Below are 17,708 nucleotides of genomic sequence, written 5' to 3'. Positions count from 1 at the left end.
CATGTTTTGTGCAATTGTTGCATCCCTGGAAGCAGTTTTGTAGCATGGACATGAATAATGTTGAAGGGATATTGATTAAAATATTAGAGTTAAAAGCCCCGCAGGGAATACAAAAGTCATGAGAAAGAGAGTGCTTTTGTCTCTATGACAATTTGGATGGCACGTGTGTTAATCAAAAGAGTGAGCCTTAACCTTTTTCGGTTTGTGGTGACTGTCAATTTGTGTTTACTGGAGATAAATGCTGACATTTGTCACCATGATATGAACCGTTAGCTCTTGAAAGTATCAGTGAGAATGGTGAACAGTGACTCTAGTTGTGACTGCATCAGCGTATTCCACTGTGGGGCGAGTGGCGCATACACTGGTGCCGCTGCTTGTGCCGCTTGACTGAGACTCTTCGCTGAATGTGCAGTGCCCTGGAGCATGTCTGGCCAGCCAAGCCCACAGACCCTGCTGGCTCAGATATCGGCCAGTGTGCTAGTCAAGAATGAAGGCCAAGATGATGGTGAAATTCTGGTTCATGAAGTGGCGCCTGATGATGTGATTTCCGGTGAAGTGGTACCTGATGAGGCCCTTGAAGTGGCTGCAGAGGTGATGGAAGCCGCATCAAGTGAGCTGGAAGCAACCGATGCTGTCGAGACCATCTTGGTGCCCGACGAGGACATGGAGGAAGTTGAGTTTCATGGCACGGTGGTGCAGGCGGTCGAAGAAGTGCAGCAGGACATCACAGCGGCAGAGGTGATGGCTTCTGCAGGAGTGACTGTGGACGACACCACCGTCCTTTGTAAGGTAGGTCAGCTGGTGCTCACCAGCGGTTAATTGTGACCACGTAACATCTGTGCTGGGTCATGAAGAACTTCTTGCTCTACTTGCTGTGGTTGCTAAAGGAAAGAAGGTAAAAAAAAAATACTGGTTCAGGAAATGCACAAAAAAAAATATCAACAAGGATGAAGTAAGCTGAACAAGCGCCACTACTAACTATTATTATTTGGTAGAAGGACACGTGCAATTGAACCAACCTATAACAGTATTCAGGCACCAAGAAAGTTGCATTGCTAGAACCAATAACTCTCTTAAATGGGTTGCTCGGAAAAAAGAAAAAATACAGGAGAGACTGAGGGGACCAATATCAAACATTTTAATTAGAGGGAAAGAAGTACAGTCGAACCCACTTACAAAATTACTCGGATATAAGAATGAGCAGCCTCAGCACCGTGAACATTTGTGTGTTCTATGGTAAAATGAACGTGCCTGCTAAAATGGTTCCACGTGGCGTTATCAGTTGTATCAAATAAATCTGGCTACTGTGTGTCTGTTCCAAGAGGTAAAAGAATAAAAAAATCCTGGAAAAGAAAGGCGCTAGCCACCGCACATGGCTGCATGCGCTGTGCCCTCTGCACGCTGCCCCGCACGCATGGTGCGCCTCCGTCCCATCTCCCCGCCTGTTTCGAAGGTGGCGAAGGGGTCTCGGGCGGCTCGCAAATTTTTTCCAGGATGTTGCATTCTTCTTTCTTTCAGCACAGATGCCCAGTAGTCAGGTTTAATTATTATAACTGATAGTGTGGCATGGAACGTTGTTCTAAGCGGTTTATTTTACTCTAAACCACACAATTTTTTGTGGTGCTGTGGCTGTTCATTGATATATCCAATATGTTATTAAACTGGTACCGTCTGTAGGTTTGACTCTATATAACATAAACAAAGATTACGTGCATCCATGAAAAGGTTTGCAGAAAATAGCAACCACTAATCTTGCAGCATCTAATCAGTGATTATAACATACCTGCCAACTTGTGCACTACAAAATTTGTAAAATTCCGCAGACACAACAGGAAGAGGAGGTGGGGGAGAGGCTTTACCTGAGTGTACTTTTTGTGGGATACATAAGCACTTTAATAATGATGATTTACCATTAGAGTTAGTGCAGAAGCAGCAACAAACTTCAAGCGGCTGTAAGATTTGGCAGTCGTAGCTGTAGGAAGGAGCTTGACTCTTCGTCGGGACTTAGGAGAGCAGGATTTATTTACATGTTATTTACAGTTGAACATGAGATACATCGATAGTCTAGCGTGACTCCCAAATGGAGCCCGCAAGACGAGCATACAGCAAACAGCTTACGAGCACACAGCTCACGAGTACATTTCGAGCACGACAACGAGCACTCACTAGCAACCGACAATCGCTGCTTATAAGCACTCTGCTCGACGTCATAGTTCGACGTCATTGGAGATGACCCGCCCTTTTGGAGGAGGAGGAGGGCTCACATACACGTGCCGCACACACACACAGGTGTAATGGTCCGGAGCCGACGTCAGAGGGGCTTCGTAGAACTCTGAGCCGTCCGGGTAGCGCGCCTGGGTAGCACATTGTCTTGCGTCTTGGTCGGCGTGTGGGAAGGAGCCCTCGTCGGCATTCCCGCGCCAACTCCCCCACTCATAGCAGAACAGGGCGGTGTTGTCGTGTTGCGCACAAAGCCTGCTTCGTCGAACTCAGAGCCGTCCCGGGTGGCGCGCCCGGGTAGCACATTGTCTGGTGTCTCGAAAAGCGCATGGGGAGGTTCCGCCAATTACCTCCCCTCGAGAACTCCCCTGAGCTGACCCCTCGCCACGTGGCTGCCGGTTATCCGCAGTTCTCTGAAGTGCGCCACCGTCCCGGTTGGATCAGCACACGTGCAGCGGGCTGAAATAGCTGCAGGCCAATCCTAACACAGCGCAGACTGACAAGCAACATTTAGAAGAGCTATGAATTGGGCTAGTTGGTGCGTATTCATTTTTCTTGCCCTATTAAAATATTAAAGTAAATGTTATTTTGTGTACATCAGGCCCAAGTGCTAATAACGTCCCGCATTTTTAACGGGTAGACCAATTTGTCTACAAGATTGCAGGAGCCAGACTCTGAGCGTGGATCTTCACATGAGCTGTTTCAAATGAGCTATGCACTCCAGTACTGGTACAGCTTTTTGGAAAAATGGCACCATCGGAGAAGACTTCTAGGCGACTGTGCAAGATTCTTCAAGCGGGAACCTGGAGGCAAATACGTTTTGTCAGGCACGACATTGTTGCCGTCTGTGAGTCAACACTGGACCCTCGGCATACAAGAACAATGACCAGGTGTTTATATGATTCAGCTGAAGAAAAAGCACAAGTGCTGTGGAAATTGTATTTCATAGCCCTGCCAAGGAAGAAAAAATGTAGTATGGCCGAGGAAAATAGTGTGATCAACCTCACAAGACAAGATCTTCCTTGTCAAGTCCTACAAGCTGTACAGAAAGGACCTAAATACGCAGTTCAACCGAAAGTAACACCAACAGAGTACTTGGCAACCGTGCGAAGCATTGCCGACAAGGCTCCAGAACAAGAAAAGGTTGCGTGAATAAAAGAAGCCGTAAGAGCAGGGGAAAGGTAGGAGTTTCATTACCAAAGAACAATTGGTACAAGAAAGGTTGTGATGTTTCTGAAAAATGAGAACCTCGGGCTTCTACTGTCAGGCAAAATAAGCGCCTTCGTAATATTTAATGCCGAAGATTGCAAAACATTGGCCATGCAAGCTATCTTGAAGAACTTTGAAAAGAGCAGTTTAGAAAGAAAGAAAATAGGGCAGGCAAAGGAAAAGGCAGAGAAGGAATGCCATGATACGGGACTCGCAAAACCAGAAAAGGACCTCAAAGAATGCAAGACATTGACTCTTTGGTCATTCTTTTTGGTCAAGACCTATAAAGAGGGTCACCCATTCAGAACAAGAGCTGAAGATAAAGGAAGCTGTCAACATGCCCTTGCTAATTATCTCAAAACCTGTCTCTCAGTCCTACCAGTCGGTGACCTGTTCAAAACAAATTATTCGCAGCAAGTTCTTGATTTCCTAAATAAGTCTCCGCCAATCCACTGTTTTTCCGCTGAAGCCACAGAACTATATTATAACATACCGAAGGAAAAGACACTGAAGACAGTTGAAGATTGTGTCAAGACATTTGCAAATGTCCTGTGGACAGCTTTTTGTACCTCCTGAGAACGTACCTAGACTCTGCGTTGATCGAATAATAGGGGGATATTTTTGTCCAGAAAGAAGGAATTGCTGTTGGGTCATGCTTAGCTCCTGTGATGTCGGATTATTTCTTGCGGCTGGAGACAGACGACTTACAGAAATGCTCAAGGTCACTAGTGTAATCCGGTGCTTCCGACATGTAGATGATTATCTTGTATGCACTGAGTATAGCAAACTTAGCGCTGCTACCATCAAGGGAATGTTAAACATGTTCCAGGAGGCACACGGTGGCCTCTCTCTTATGCATGAGCTACCAAAAGATTCGAGAATACAATTCCTTGACCTAAATATAAGTCTAGGACATGGTCACACCTGTTGGTCATATAAAACGAGAGGAGAAAAAGAAATCTTACGCTAAGACTTGAGCCATTCAAAGATTATTAAAAGTGGAATAGCAGAATCGGTTATTGAACAGGCAATTAAGACATCCTGCTTTCACGCAGTCGCAGGTAGCCTGAGCACACAGATTAATAGACTAAACAAAAGTGGATACCCTGACAACATGATAGTGTAAATTGAGGAGAAAATGATAATGCAAATCACTCGCCTAAAAAAGTGACAAAAATAAGCGAGCCGTCATTGTCCCTTATGTCCACAACCTGTCACACTGCTTTAAGAAGATGGCTGAAAGGCACAATGTAACAGTGCTCTTTTCAGCACCAATCAACCTAAGAGGGCTATGCAAGAAAGTGAACTCGGACAACGAAAACGTGCAGGGAACATGTAGCGTAAAACAAACGCAAAGATGCATAGTCTGCAAAAGTAATGTGGTGTACAGGATTCCGCTTAAATGTGGCAAGGTATACGTGGGCCAGGTGTAACGACAGGCTTAGAGAACATCGTTACATATGCGAACAAACAGCCATATCCAGCATTCTGGCCATGCATCATAGAACATGCAAATGTGCAGCTTACTTCTCCCACACAACAGTTGTCTCTAAAGAAAAAGATAAAATGACTAGGGAAATCCGAGAAGCTTTAGCAATAGAACAAGAAAACAACAAATGTGTGAGCACACCTTCAGTCATGCTTACTAAAGCTGAAATCACTCAAGCAGGGAATGCATACACACACAGAACGCACTGATAGAATAATAATAGAACATGAGAACGCGATCTGATGGGATCTGCTATAACCATAGTTCACTCAGTTGCAATGTGTCGTCGTGTGCTTTATAAATTGTGGTATGATCTGAAAATAAACCAGTTGGTAGTTTGTGCTCCCCTGTGTCACCTCGTGTCCGCTTCACATCCAGTGTTCGTTTCGTCCTACAGTACTAAGTACAAGGAAAATGACAAGCCACACATTATTTTAGATGATGGCAACTTTTTCAAAGACTTTGCTATTGCCGAATAGACTTGTTTTAGGAACTTGTCTGGATAAATTTGTTCGAAGCAACTTCCTCTCTGGCAAATGCGATCTTGGGCTGCCACCATCAGAATTTTTCTTGTATGGATATCTTTTTTTGTATTGTGCCACTTCAAATTTCAACACCTAATTTTTCATGGAACTCATAGAATAAAAAAAAAAATAGAATAGAATCATAGAATAACCCTAAATTCGTAAATGTTACGAGAAATTCGGGAGTGTTGGCAGGTATGCTGTATTTTCATGCTTTAAAGGACCACGGAAATGTACCCGATACATGGTCAAACCCTTTTCTCTATACAGTCGAATCTCGTTAATTCGAACACGCTTAATTCGAACTTCCGGTTTACTCAAGCTGGCGCCGTGGTCCTGTCAGAGTTATGTGTATTCCAGTGGGCGAAAATGTCCAGTAATTTGAACATGCAAGCATTTGCGACAGTTAGTTCGAACATACTATGCTCCGACAATGCTCTCAGCAGTGCGCCAAATCACGCAGCGGTGCCTCCGACCAGCATTTCTGTGACCCCACCATAGAGGAAAGGCTTACCAAAAACCCCTCAATTTTGCCCTCTCTCACATGGCCAGGTCGCTGTTTCTGCATCGTGCCTTAATGTTCCAGCTATGCTAGCGGCAAGACGCGCCACAGGAGTGATTGGTCCTGGGCCGATTTTTCATGGCTCACTGCGGGAAACTGGCATCATGCGTGCCTGCCCGACCGCTCTATTCGTACTCCCGTCTCGTTCAGCCGGACCGCTTGTTTTGCACTATCGTCTCCTCGCGTCAACTCTCACTCGCACTTGTTTTGGTTGGCTTCATTCACGCTTGTTTTCTTACAATGACATGTCTAAACTGAGAGGTCCTGATGGAAAGGTTGTTGGAGACAGAGTGCCATATCCGATTCTGTATGACGAGACAGACCTTGAAGGCAAGGACGCGAAAGCGACATCCAGTACCTCATTCTCCTTGTGTTTTGAATGCGGTGTCGCTGCAACAGAAGGGAGCACATCAATGTGATGATGATCAGTGGCAACGACTTCGTCATTTTGATAAGACATGACTGGCGTTAAGAATGCAGGACGAAGAAGGTAAACACAGCGCCGATCTGCCAGCAGATGAAGAAAAAAAAATTTTTTTGGAGGACGCTTAAGCTTCGCCTTTAAGCGTGGAACATGATAGCATTCAAAGATCCTTGACTGCTTCTCACGTTTTCCGGCAACTGGAGCGTACGTAACCGTAATGTTTACCGGAAAACACCCACAATGAATCCCCGTAACCAAATTTTCTGGCCCCCTATGGATGAATGGATGGATGGATGGATGGATGGATGGACGGACAAACGAACGGACGGACAGACGGATGGATATATGCCGCAGCGTCCCCTTTGGAACGGGGCGGTGGGTTGTGCCACCAAGCTCTTGCTATTATGCTGCCTAATGTCCTACCTAGGTAAAACAAAAGAAATGAAAAAAGCACCCACAATGAATTCCCATAAGCAAATTTAGCGCCCTATAACCCCTATAGCGAATTTGCTTTTGTACGTCTCCTTTTTTTGTCGTTTCCCTACTTTTCTTCCACCAATCTTCTAATCGCCTTTACTAATCACTATTGCGGACATGTTTACTTTTCCACTGCTCTCGCTGAACCCAAGGGCTTCAAGGAGGCCAGTGGCACCTGAATTGACCGCTGGGCATATATTTTCACATTCTAATAAAACATGCTCCATCATTTCCCTAGCTTTACCGCAGCAAGCACATGCTTCTTGTTCATTCTTATGTCTCGCTTTATAGGTCCGTGTTCCAAGACATCCTGATCTCGCTTCGAAGAGTAATGAATGAGCTTCCCTTTTAGTTATCATAAATTGTTTCTTTCCTGCTTTCATTTTTTCCTCTTAAGTAGTTACTCATGGCAGGTTTCTTTTCCATTGCCACCACCCATGAGATTATTGCAGTCTCTCTGATTCTCCGTTTGACATTCTTTGTTGCTGTGTTGCCCACCCTACAGGCCGCATACTTGCTGGTAAGCTTCCTAGTTCTTTTCCTACACTGTGAATCAATGTTTTCCCTGTACAAATACCTCAACACTCTCCCAGCCCATTTACTTTCTTCCGTATTCCTCAGTCGTTTTTCATAATCAATTTTACTGTGAGTTTCTCTCACTTCAAAACTAGTCAAGCCCATATCACCCTGCACAGCTTCATTTGTAGTCTTCCTGTGAGCGCCCAATGCGAGGCATCACACTGACCTTTGGTTCCCTCGAGTCCTGATTGTACCCCTGATTTAAAGCAAACAACCGCATTTCCAAAAGTAAGTCCTGGAACCATTACACCTTTCCACATTCGCAGTTCATGGGGCTTAGCGCCGTCTGTGTGATGAGGGAACACCCAAATCTTCGCTTAGGACGATCCTGGCAAACAAAGCGGTGATATTGCACAATGCCAGCAAGTTCGGGCTTAAGTGGAAAGCGGCAAAAGAAGGACAGCATGAGAAGTTAGAAAAAGTTCTCGTCAAGGGGCTGCATCAAGCATGGAGCTCTGTGATCAACGTTGACGGCGCCATTCTAAAAGAAAAAGTGGACCTTGTGGCATTGCGTATGGGAATCGACAACATTCAGGCATCGAACGGGTGGCTGGATCACTTTAAAAAGTGAAACAGGATTGTGTACAGCTGCTCCTGCGGAGAAAGCACTTCCGTGGACGTTTCGGCGGTGGACGAGTGGATGCAGCCGTTGCCGGAGATAATTGCTGCATACAAGCCCTGCAACGTTTTCAACGCCGATGAGAGTGGTATTTTTTACCATATGCAGCCCGAGCAAACCCTTGCGTTTAAGGGTGACAGCTGTCGTGGCGGCAAGCGTAGTAAAGAGCGTGTGACGGCACTATTCTGTGCTAACGAGGATGGTTCCGAGAGGCTGCCCACGCTCGTTGGAAAGTTTGCAAAGCCACGGTGCTTTAAGAACTTGAAGACGCTGCCATGCAGCTACAACTTCGACAAAAAGGCGTGGATGACGTCTTCACTCTTCAGCAATATGACAAAATGGGTGCCAAGGCGAGGAAAATATTGCTTTTCGTGGACAACCCACCGTGCCACCCACCCGATACATCCAGCCTGAGGAAAATAAAGGTTGTTTTTTTTTCCGCCCAACTGCACAAGCCAGCTGCAGCTGCTGCATCATTAAGTGCGTTAAGCAAGGGTACTGGAAGCGGTTAGTGCAGCGTCGGCTGGCGGCTATGGAGCGCAGCGAGTCGGAAAAAAAAGATCACTGTGCTCAACGCCATTCGTTTTATTGCCAGTTTGTGGAACGCAGTGTCACGAAGCACAATCGCTAACTCGTTCAAGCACTGTGGCTTTAAGCGAGAGACTGCCTCCTCTGCTGGGGACACAACAACCACGATGCCGCTCGAGGCTTCGACGACGACGATTTCGAGGGTTTAAACCTCACCACGACCTTTGCCGAGTACGTGGGGGCCGACCACAACGTTGCGATCTGCGGTGAGGTGTTGCTGGATGATGCCATCGAGGAGGCTTTGCCTAGTGCCGACACCACAGATGCCGTGCCTGTGCCTACCACGTTCGCTGAGGTGCTACGACACATCCGGAACTTCATCTGTTCATGCGATGCCGCAGAGGACCTCCTTTTGGACGTTGCCCAGCTTGAGCGAAAGCTCTTGGTTCATGGATCAAACAAGGTCCAAAAGAAACTTGCCGACTTTTTTTAATGTTTGCGCTGGCTGGCAGGAATCGCGGCAGAGTATGTTAGTGGTTTACATTGAAGTTTCTCGTAAATCCTTCGCGCGAAATAAGTAGTACATTTGTAGGCATAATTTATGTTCAGATTTTACGATGCCTGCATTTTATGACTTTTTCACGGTCCCAAGAAAGTCGTATAATCGGGGTTCCACTGTATGTATATTCTTTTACCAGAGGTATTTCCTGGCCCTGTATTTCCACTGTCTGTTCACTGTTTTCATAGACTACCACAACACCTGATTTTTTAATGCTAAATTTCAAACCTAAATTCTTGCCTTCCTGTCCGCAGATATTAGCCAGACGTTAAAATCACTTTTGTTGTTAGCTAGCAACACAATGTTGTCCACATAAAATAAACCTGGAAGCTGCTGCTCTACTACTGTACCTGCCTGTTTGTAAGATTAAACCCGATATTACTTCCTTCTAGTGCCCTCTCCATCCTTGTCATGTACATCATAAACATCAGTGGGGACGAAGATCATCCCTGCCTCAGTCCCTCGTTGATATCAACTTCCTCCTTGCTCCTCATCCCTTGCCATTCAATGCAAACGGTATTTTCTAGGTAAATCTCTCTCAAAAGCTGTAGACAATCGTCACCTAAGCCTTCCCCTTCCATAATATCCCACAAAATGTTGCGGTCTGTGTTGTCATATGCTCCTGGAATGTCTAAAAAGGCCATATACCAGAACGGTCTGCTTTCTACTCTTAATATTCAGTACACCCCCTAAAAAAGCAACAGCGCAACCAGCAAGTCGCCAGCCTACTTCTAGTCCAAGCCTGCAATTGAAGTGGATCCCATCTCATTCAAAACCACCACACCTTCTGACTTCCCTGTTTACTTCGACAACCTCGAAACCTTTCTCTCGGCTGATTTTCCATCTCGCCTCATTAGCAGCCACTACAGCACCGTGCACGCCACGACTGCACTTGAGGGGACAGCTCGTGCAAGTCGTCTACCCCCTTCACCAAGCGCTGGGCAGTGGCGTAGCCGAGGCGATCGCCATCTGGAGGTATGGACGCAAGGAACTGGGCGCGCCACTCCGTGGCTCCCAAGATACTCACGCATCGGCATGCGCAAATGGCGTACACTGTGGCTGATCTTTGAATGGTAGAAACGCTGGAAAAGGTGTTTCTTTGAGTCTTCGCGTGACAGAATTATGTTTTCTCGTACAGTCAAATTACAATCCTACGTTATCATGTATGCAGGTTGTGTGTAAGTCGTACTTTACAATGTCTCTACATATTTTAGCTTGAGAAATTCAATTAGTCTAGTAACTTTCTTGCGCCACATGGAGGGCCTGGGTATGGGTTTTCTTTTTTTTCCAAAATGACGATGGACATCGACGCTGGATTTTCTGTGACATGGGGCCCTTAATGCTGTCGCATTAAAACACGCGAGCATGCGGAGGGAAGCAGCAGGGGAGGCCCAGTCTGGCCTCGGCAACTCCGCTGCTCCAGTGGCAGTAGGTGGCAGAGGTAGTTAGTGTCACCCAGGAAGCTGGCGGGAAAGCAAATCTGCTTCCCTCCCACCCTTCCTCGCAAGTACGGTCTCCTTGTCCTCCCTCTGAACTCCCTTATCTTCGACGGTCTCCACGCCGGTGCCACCAGCCCCGCCGGCCTGGCGCCCGCTTAGCCTGCCCCTTGAAGTTTCGTTTTCTGCTGTTATTGGGAAGCGAGCCTTGGCCGGCATGGTCGTGGTCCTTGCTCGCTGTGTGCTTGTGTGCCACGATATTTCACGACTCGCACTGTTCATGTGTCATGCTACGGTGCTCGAATACGTCAAAAACAAGTCCTTCTTTTAATTCGAACAAATTTTCGGGCCCCTTCGAGTTGGAATTATCGAGAGTTGACTGTATATAATTTGCCTCTAAAATACCTTGAGCAAGTGTATATCTGCTGTTTAGTCAAATTCTGGTCTCCTTGAATCTTTACTCAAACTTGCAGGACACAGCAATGTGAACAGCGGTAGCGTCAGCTTTATCTTCCGAATAATCGTCATTTAAAGTGCCAGTTACTGCAATTGCTCTTGTTGGCTGTCACTCGTGTTTTCTATCATGCATGTTTCTGTAAATGTAAAACGGTTGCACTGGTGCACGGTTAGCTTAGAATTCATTCTCTAGAGCACTGCATAAAACAACTTACAGTTCAGCCTGTATGTTGAGCTAATTATAAAGAAAAAAAATGCTGCAAATTGAAAGAAGCATTTCCCATCAGAATGGATTGTGTCAAACAACCATTCTGTGCAGTGCATATAATGAAATGTAGACTCTTCCTAGTAAATGCACATGAAATTGGAAGCATATATGTTGAGGTCCATTTGATTGAATTGCACAATGAGAAGAATGTGTGCCACAAAACCCTGGAACAACCAGCACAGCATTCTATGAAATTGAAATGCAAGGCTCTTCAACTGCGAAGCTTTTCTTTCGAGAAACCTGTATGGGTTTCCTTTGTAGCACTTAGCTACGTTTGGGTGGATGTTTAATTACATCTCACCACCTTGTGGGTTTCCGCAGAACTATTATGTAAAACTCTTGCCTTTGCTTCTGAGTTGTTGATAAATTTGACTTCGTCTGCCATCTGCTAGCCGCCTGGTTAGCTCAGGTGGTAGAGCGGCTGCGCCGGGAAGGTGGTGGCCCTGGGTTCGAGTCCTGAACCAGGACGGATTTTTCTTCAACTGCGATGCTTTTCCTTCGAGGAACCCATATGGGTTTCCTTTGTAGCACTGAGCTATGTTTGGGTGGATGTCTCATTTTCCCTTTATTGACTACTTCTCTCCACCTTGTGGGTTTCCACAGAATTAGTACATCAATCCCCTGCACAAATTTGTGCAGAAATAGGGCTAAGGCTGGTTGTACATGTTGATCAAAACATACTACTGTTGCAACAAGAAAGAGGTGTGAAAGGTGCCAGTAGCAAATTTCAATTAGTGAGATAGTGCTTTATTTGGCATTACAAGCTTGTTTACATTACATGTTGTGGCAGTACATGTTGGTTTACGAAACTTGCCTCCTGAGGTGTGATTCAAATGTTGTGGTGAATGACTAGGGCATGTGGAAAAACAGCATGCACTGGCAACAAGCCTGCTTCTGTTGCTTAGCAAAGACTGTGCAAGTGGCATCAGTGCAGTGAGCTGTGATTTCAGGTGGAGCCCTGTGAGAAGAGCAGCGAGATCTGGGTGCTTGGTGACATCATAACAGTGGATGAGCAGGCACACTGCATCCTGGCCGAGCACGTTGCAGCCGGTGCCAGCAGCACGGACACTGAGGCCCTGCTGGGGGGCCCCAAGCATGCCTGCGTCGACTGTGGCAAGGAGTTCACGACCGTGTTCCACCTCCGCCGGCACCGGCGCATTCACACTGGTGAGCGGCCCTACCCGTGCAAGGTGTGTGGGCAGTGCTTCCGGCACAGCACCTCGCTCAAGGTGCACATGCGCCGGCACACTGGGGAGGAGCCCTTCCAGTGCACTGTCTGCTCGAAGACCTTCAAGGATCCAGCCAACTTCAAGGTGAGGCACTGCATCATGCCAGTTAAACATGCTGTACATTAGGGTTGGTTATGAACCCCATTATCAAAAAAAGAAATTTATGTTGATCACATTCCCCAGCTACGTGTAAACGCCACACAATTTCAATATGTTGATGGCACTGCACTAATACTAACTTGAAAACCATATTCAGAAGCCATAACATTACTTCCACAAGACGCAAGCAATATTGATTGTTTGAATGCAAATAATGTATACTGAAACCCTCATAAAACTGTTCGTCTACACCCGTTCATTCACTCACATGCCACTACTCGGTGTTCACAGTGCTCATGCATGTGTCTCTGTTTCATTCTGTTCTGTTAAACAGAACGGAACAAATGGTTGGAATGAGAGCATTGTGGACTACGTTGAAGGAAATCAGCATGCTTTCATTTTATAAACAAAGAATTAAATTTTTAGTTTGCCTTTGTAGCTTCAAAGGTAAATGTAGCTTCAGGAACCCTTGTCAGGTGTTGTATGCTCCTGTGCTCTTCTTTAACTGCATTCAGAAAAGTAAAATTTAAAAGATGTTACGGGGTGACAAGATGAAGGCAATTGCTGGGAGCATGACAATGAAGGCAAGTCTAGTTGCCAGCCATCTTGCCTGTGTGAACATTTCTCCTCTAAGCAGTGTGAGTGGGGGCATGACCCAGTACAGTTAGCATATTTCAGCTGAATTTTAAAGGGAAATTAATAGAAAATATCATGTCAACCTAGATCAATAGATTGTTCATCTAGAAGTCTATCGTCATTTTCTGTGTGAAAATGTGTCGCTTTAATGCATAGAAAATTGCCATCGAACCTACTGCTGCTGCTTGTCAATTTGAATTGCCCCTGCCAAAATGGAGGAGTTGACATAATCTCCATGTGACCTTCCTCTATGGCGCTCTGTGTCAATTGGCCAGTGCTGACCTTACAGGAGGCACCATAGTCCATAACAGGATGTGCGACTCTGACTTTTCCTTTTCGTTATTTTCTAGCTTAGAAAATCTCTGTTCCCACTGTGGATGATGAATTTATTATTACAGAAGCCTAATATTTCAATCTAGCTGGAGTTAATATTTTCCTTTGGTATATATTTTTAAATGCTTTATAGCTAAACATAGCAGCCGACACACCACATATTGTCTTGCACCCTATCACAAGCAAAAAAATGTACATGTACTTGTAAAGTCTCTACAGCAATTTACTGGCATAAAAGGAGCATGCAAGTGTATTGGAGTGTAGATGAAAAGTCAAGTGCTAGTGATTGTGATCTGTGGAAGATGTACCATCTCGTGATCTTATTGGATTGTTATGTAACAAGGGTGCATCAGCAGTAAGACACAGTTGCTGAAAATGTTTTGTTCTTGCCAGAAGTGATGTCCACAGGGTCAAATGAATCAGTTTAAAAATCATTATGCATTCTTATATATTAGTTTCTTGTTGGGAAGGAAGGGCTTGATTAATAGTGGGTAAAATAAGGAGCAAAGTCTGCCCTTTTGAATTCTACATGAGTACCCGACAACCAGTACACGAATTTTAATATATACTTAAAAGGAAGAGGTCTGGACACCGACCAAAATGGTTTAAAATAGTTATTTACGTTTCAGCTCCCCCACGGGAGCCTTGTTCACAATGAAACAAGCAGCAGAGCTGGCGCCCCTTTTTATGTGTATCTCAAAACATGACTAAGGCACCTGGCATACACAGGCAGCAGATTGCTTTCGTTGCGATTAAGAGTGTGCACCGTGGTTTGGATGATTAGGGACTCGAGGCAAAGATGCAAAGAATGATTTCGTTCCTTGGCAATCATGCGAGATTTCTCCCAGTTAATCGTATGTGATGTGGTTGCGCAGTGTTCGGCCAAGGCATTCGATGCAACATGTCGTTTTTGGACGTCATTCATGTGCTGCTTAAGTCTTGCTTTGAAGTTGCCGGTTTCACCGATGGTAGACATACCGACAGTCCGCACACGGAATGACATACACCACGCCTGGGAACTTGTCCTTTTCCAAAGGGTCTTTCGCATGCACGAGCTCGAGTGTAAGTTTCTAGGAGGGCACGTGCGCAGCCTGCACGTCATATGACCGCAGGATTTTAATATAGTACTTTCGATTAACCGACTTGTTTCTGTGGAGAGAAAGTGCCCGGGAACTCGCCATGTTTATATTTTCGGCCCTTGGGAATGGAATGTAATCCTTTTTAGATTTTTATTGAAAAAATGTTTGTTAGCCCTGAGGAGAAAAACATGACACCATGGGCAGTAAGGTGCACTGCCACCCACCTTTAGTTTTTCCACGTTTACTTGCTTACGAACCCCTGAGTGCAGCGAAACTGCACTTTGTAAATCTAGCCCCAATTCGGGGGAGTTTTGACCTACGTTGGTTGGCACTTAGCTATTGCCTCTTTGGTGCCTCCTCTTGTTGGGGACCATAGTAAATTTTGGTGTGGAGTGCTGGCTCAGGGAGCATGCTACTGGAAGTATTTTTAAAAATGAGCTTAGTAGAAACAAGTAGAATGTTCTTAGAGCTACCCTCCCTAGCTGTAGAGGCCTCGACCATTGACTCCCTCTTTATTCCTTGTACGATTCCAGTAGCATGCTTTGATGAGAATCCCTCTGTTGTTTGTGTTGCTGCAGGCAGGACTGTGCAGTTGTTACAGCTAATGGCTGCCCTGAGGGGCATTGTGTGTTTACAGTGCCTGCATTTGTCAAGGGGACATTGAATAACCACGCAAAACAGGAATGTGCAAACAAACTAAATCCTGATTTGTGCACAGAGATAATGTGGGTGAGATGCACCAAATAAATTGCAGGGGAGGCTGCATCAAGCTGACAACTGAGTTTATTCCTGGATGAACATATCGTACAGCTATGTGACGTGTCATTCCAGAGGTTTCTCCGGGCCTCTTATTCTCTCTGGCCCTTGAGCAGCATGCTGTGTCAGTGTGTTGCTGTGCAAGTTGCACGAACAGTGTTTTGCATTCCTCCATTGAATATATGCAGTGCCTCAGTATCTTATCGTTTGAGGTGAAATGCTGGTGTTCCTTTACTTTTGTAGTGCCATTGCTTCCAAAGGAGACTTGCTTGTTGCGGGTTTTTGTATGACCATTGTTTCCTTATCTTCTGTTTGCGCCGACCTTGCCTCTCCAATTCTTCTCGATTCTTGTCTCGACTGCTGTCATGCAACAGTTGTTCTCTGTGGTGTTTCCACATGCTTTAATCTTGCGGACATACCTGGTATACACTTTATTCTAAAACACTGCTCAAAGTGCCTTGGGTCTACATTTTGTTGATTCTGTACTCGCCCAGATTGAGTCACTTTTGTAAACACTAGGTATGTTCTTTTGAAGAGATTATTGGTCATCTTCCTTCCCTCTTACTCACAATTTCTTGTAGTGTGAGCCATAGGAGGTTGAATTTTGTGCTGAATTCATCTCCAGTCATTAGTTTTGCTGTAATGCAGCTGGTCATTCAGGTGTTCTGTAGGCATGCGAAAGTTTCTCATATGTTGCCTGGGGTCATTCCTGCTCTCAAGCTTGGATTGATTGAGCTCTTGAATGTCCCTACAAAATTTTCAGCAGCGCCATCTGTCACCGGATGATTCGGTGATGAAAAAGATTTTTTTGCCTTTGCCACAAAGTCACAAAACTGAATATGAACTGGCTGCTGTTGTCGTCCACCATTCTCCTTGCAAATATTGTGTGAAACACTTTGACAGCTACTGCTGATGTGGTTGGATTACTTCCTGCCATCAAAAGAAGAAATGTTCTTCCATGGAACGGTCCCATGAAATCAGCAGCAGCTTGGAATGTGCTTTTTAGGATATTCCCACAAGTAAAACAGTACCTGAAGAGCTTCCTTTTTAAGACAAAAGCCTTAGGTGTCTGTTAGAACGCGCTGCTAGGCTGAGCTAAGCGAGTATAAGCAACCGCGCGTCCCAAACAACAACTAAACTTTTATTCACTCCGAAGCTCACGAAGAAAAGTCACGTTGTTCCTCGCGCATGCGCTCTTGGCATTACGCATGGAAGCGCCATTTCACGGCGCTACAATACCCCCCCCCCCTAGTGAATGGGTCAACAATGAGCTGCAGTTCATAAGTTCATTCGCAACGGAGGTCTTGTGCGCCGTCCACTCCACGTGAACCTTTCGACGACTGGTTTGGCCGGTGCAGTCTGGTCTGCTGGTAGTCCTTGTGGCTGTGGAACTCGAGATGATTTACGCACTTCACTGTTCCTGTCCATGTGCGCTGGTACTGCGCTGTCAAGCGAAACCACGTTGTGATGGCCACTTCGGTCGATCGTGATGTGCTTTTCTCCTCGTTTCACCACCTTGAATGGCCCATCATACGGGGGCTGGAGTGGATGCTGTACGGCGTCGTGCCTTACAAACATGTGAGAGCAAGAGGAGAGATCACTGTGGACGTGGACAAGCCGTGGTGCTGGCAGACGTGGAGGGACAGCGCGTAGCTTGCTCATAATGTCCTGCAGTCGCAGCGCGTAATCGTTGTTGGCCTGGGCGTTTGCGTTTTTACTGTCAGCAACAAACTCCCCCGGAAGGCGAAGTGTTGTGCCGTATACGAGTTCAGTCGAGCGGCAGCCAATGTCTGCTTTTACAGCCGTCCTAATTCTCAATAAAACCAGGGGTAGCACCTCTACCCAACTGTGACTTGAAGTCACCGTCAGGCTAGTCTTCAGCTGGTGATGGAACCTTTCCACCATACCGTTGCTGATGGGATGGTAGGCCATTGTTCTCATGCGCATGATTCCTGGGAGCTGCGTGATGTTCTCGAATAGGGCAGACTCGAATAGTGTTCTGCGATCCGTTGTCCCTGTTGATGGAACTCCGAATCGCGCTACTCAATGGTAGATGAAAGCGGGGGCCAGAGTATCGGCAGTCATATCTGAGATGGGGACGGCCTCCGGCCACTACGTGAAACGGTCAACGCAAGTTAGTAATTTTGCCCTTGGCAATAAGGCAATGGTCCCACAAGGTCCAAATGCACATGGGAAGATTGAGTGTCCGGCTCGGGGAAGGTTCCT

General features: G+C 45.9%; 1 protein-coding gene and 1 long non-coding RNA gene across 5 annotated transcripts in view; one reads left to right on the top strand and one right to left on the bottom strand.

The window, feature by feature from the left end:
- Positions 1-17,708, top strand: part of LOC126542919 (uncharacterized) — a 50,463-nt gene that overhangs the window by 13,277 nt on the left and 19,478 nt on the right. For all 4 annotated transcript variants that reach the window (XM_072286328.1, XM_072286329.1, XM_072286327.1 and 1 more), the window contains 2 exons: positions 413-789; positions 12,301-12,663. In XM_072286328.1, coding sequence (XP_072142429.1) covers positions 424-789; positions 12,301-12,663 — 729 coding nt within the window. In that variant the 5' untranslated portion in view covers positions 413-423. The remainder of the gene's footprint in view (positions 1-412; positions 790-12,300; positions 12,664-17,708) is intronic.
- Positions 12,591-17,708, bottom strand: part of LOC140216058 (uncharacterized) — a 31,914-nt gene continuing 26,796 nt past the window's right edge. Inside the window, exons 2-3 of the long non-coding RNA XR_011892694.1 lie at positions 13,110-13,183; positions 12,591-12,671 (exon numbers count right to left, since the gene is read on the bottom strand). This is a non-coding gene — a long non-coding RNA (uncharacterized lncRNA). The remainder of the gene's footprint in view (positions 12,672-13,109; positions 13,184-17,708) is intronic.

Source organism: Dermacentor andersoni, chromosome 2 (assembly GCF_023375885.2).
Source record: "Dermacentor andersoni chromosome 2, qqDerAnde1_hic_scaffold, whole genome shotgun sequence".
NCBI classification, from domain to species: domain Eukaryota; kingdom Metazoa; phylum Arthropoda; class Arachnida; order Ixodida; family Ixodidae; genus Dermacentor; species Dermacentor andersoni.
Note: the sequence above shows the minus strand (reverse complement) of the source record. Positions and strands in the feature narration are given on the sequence as shown.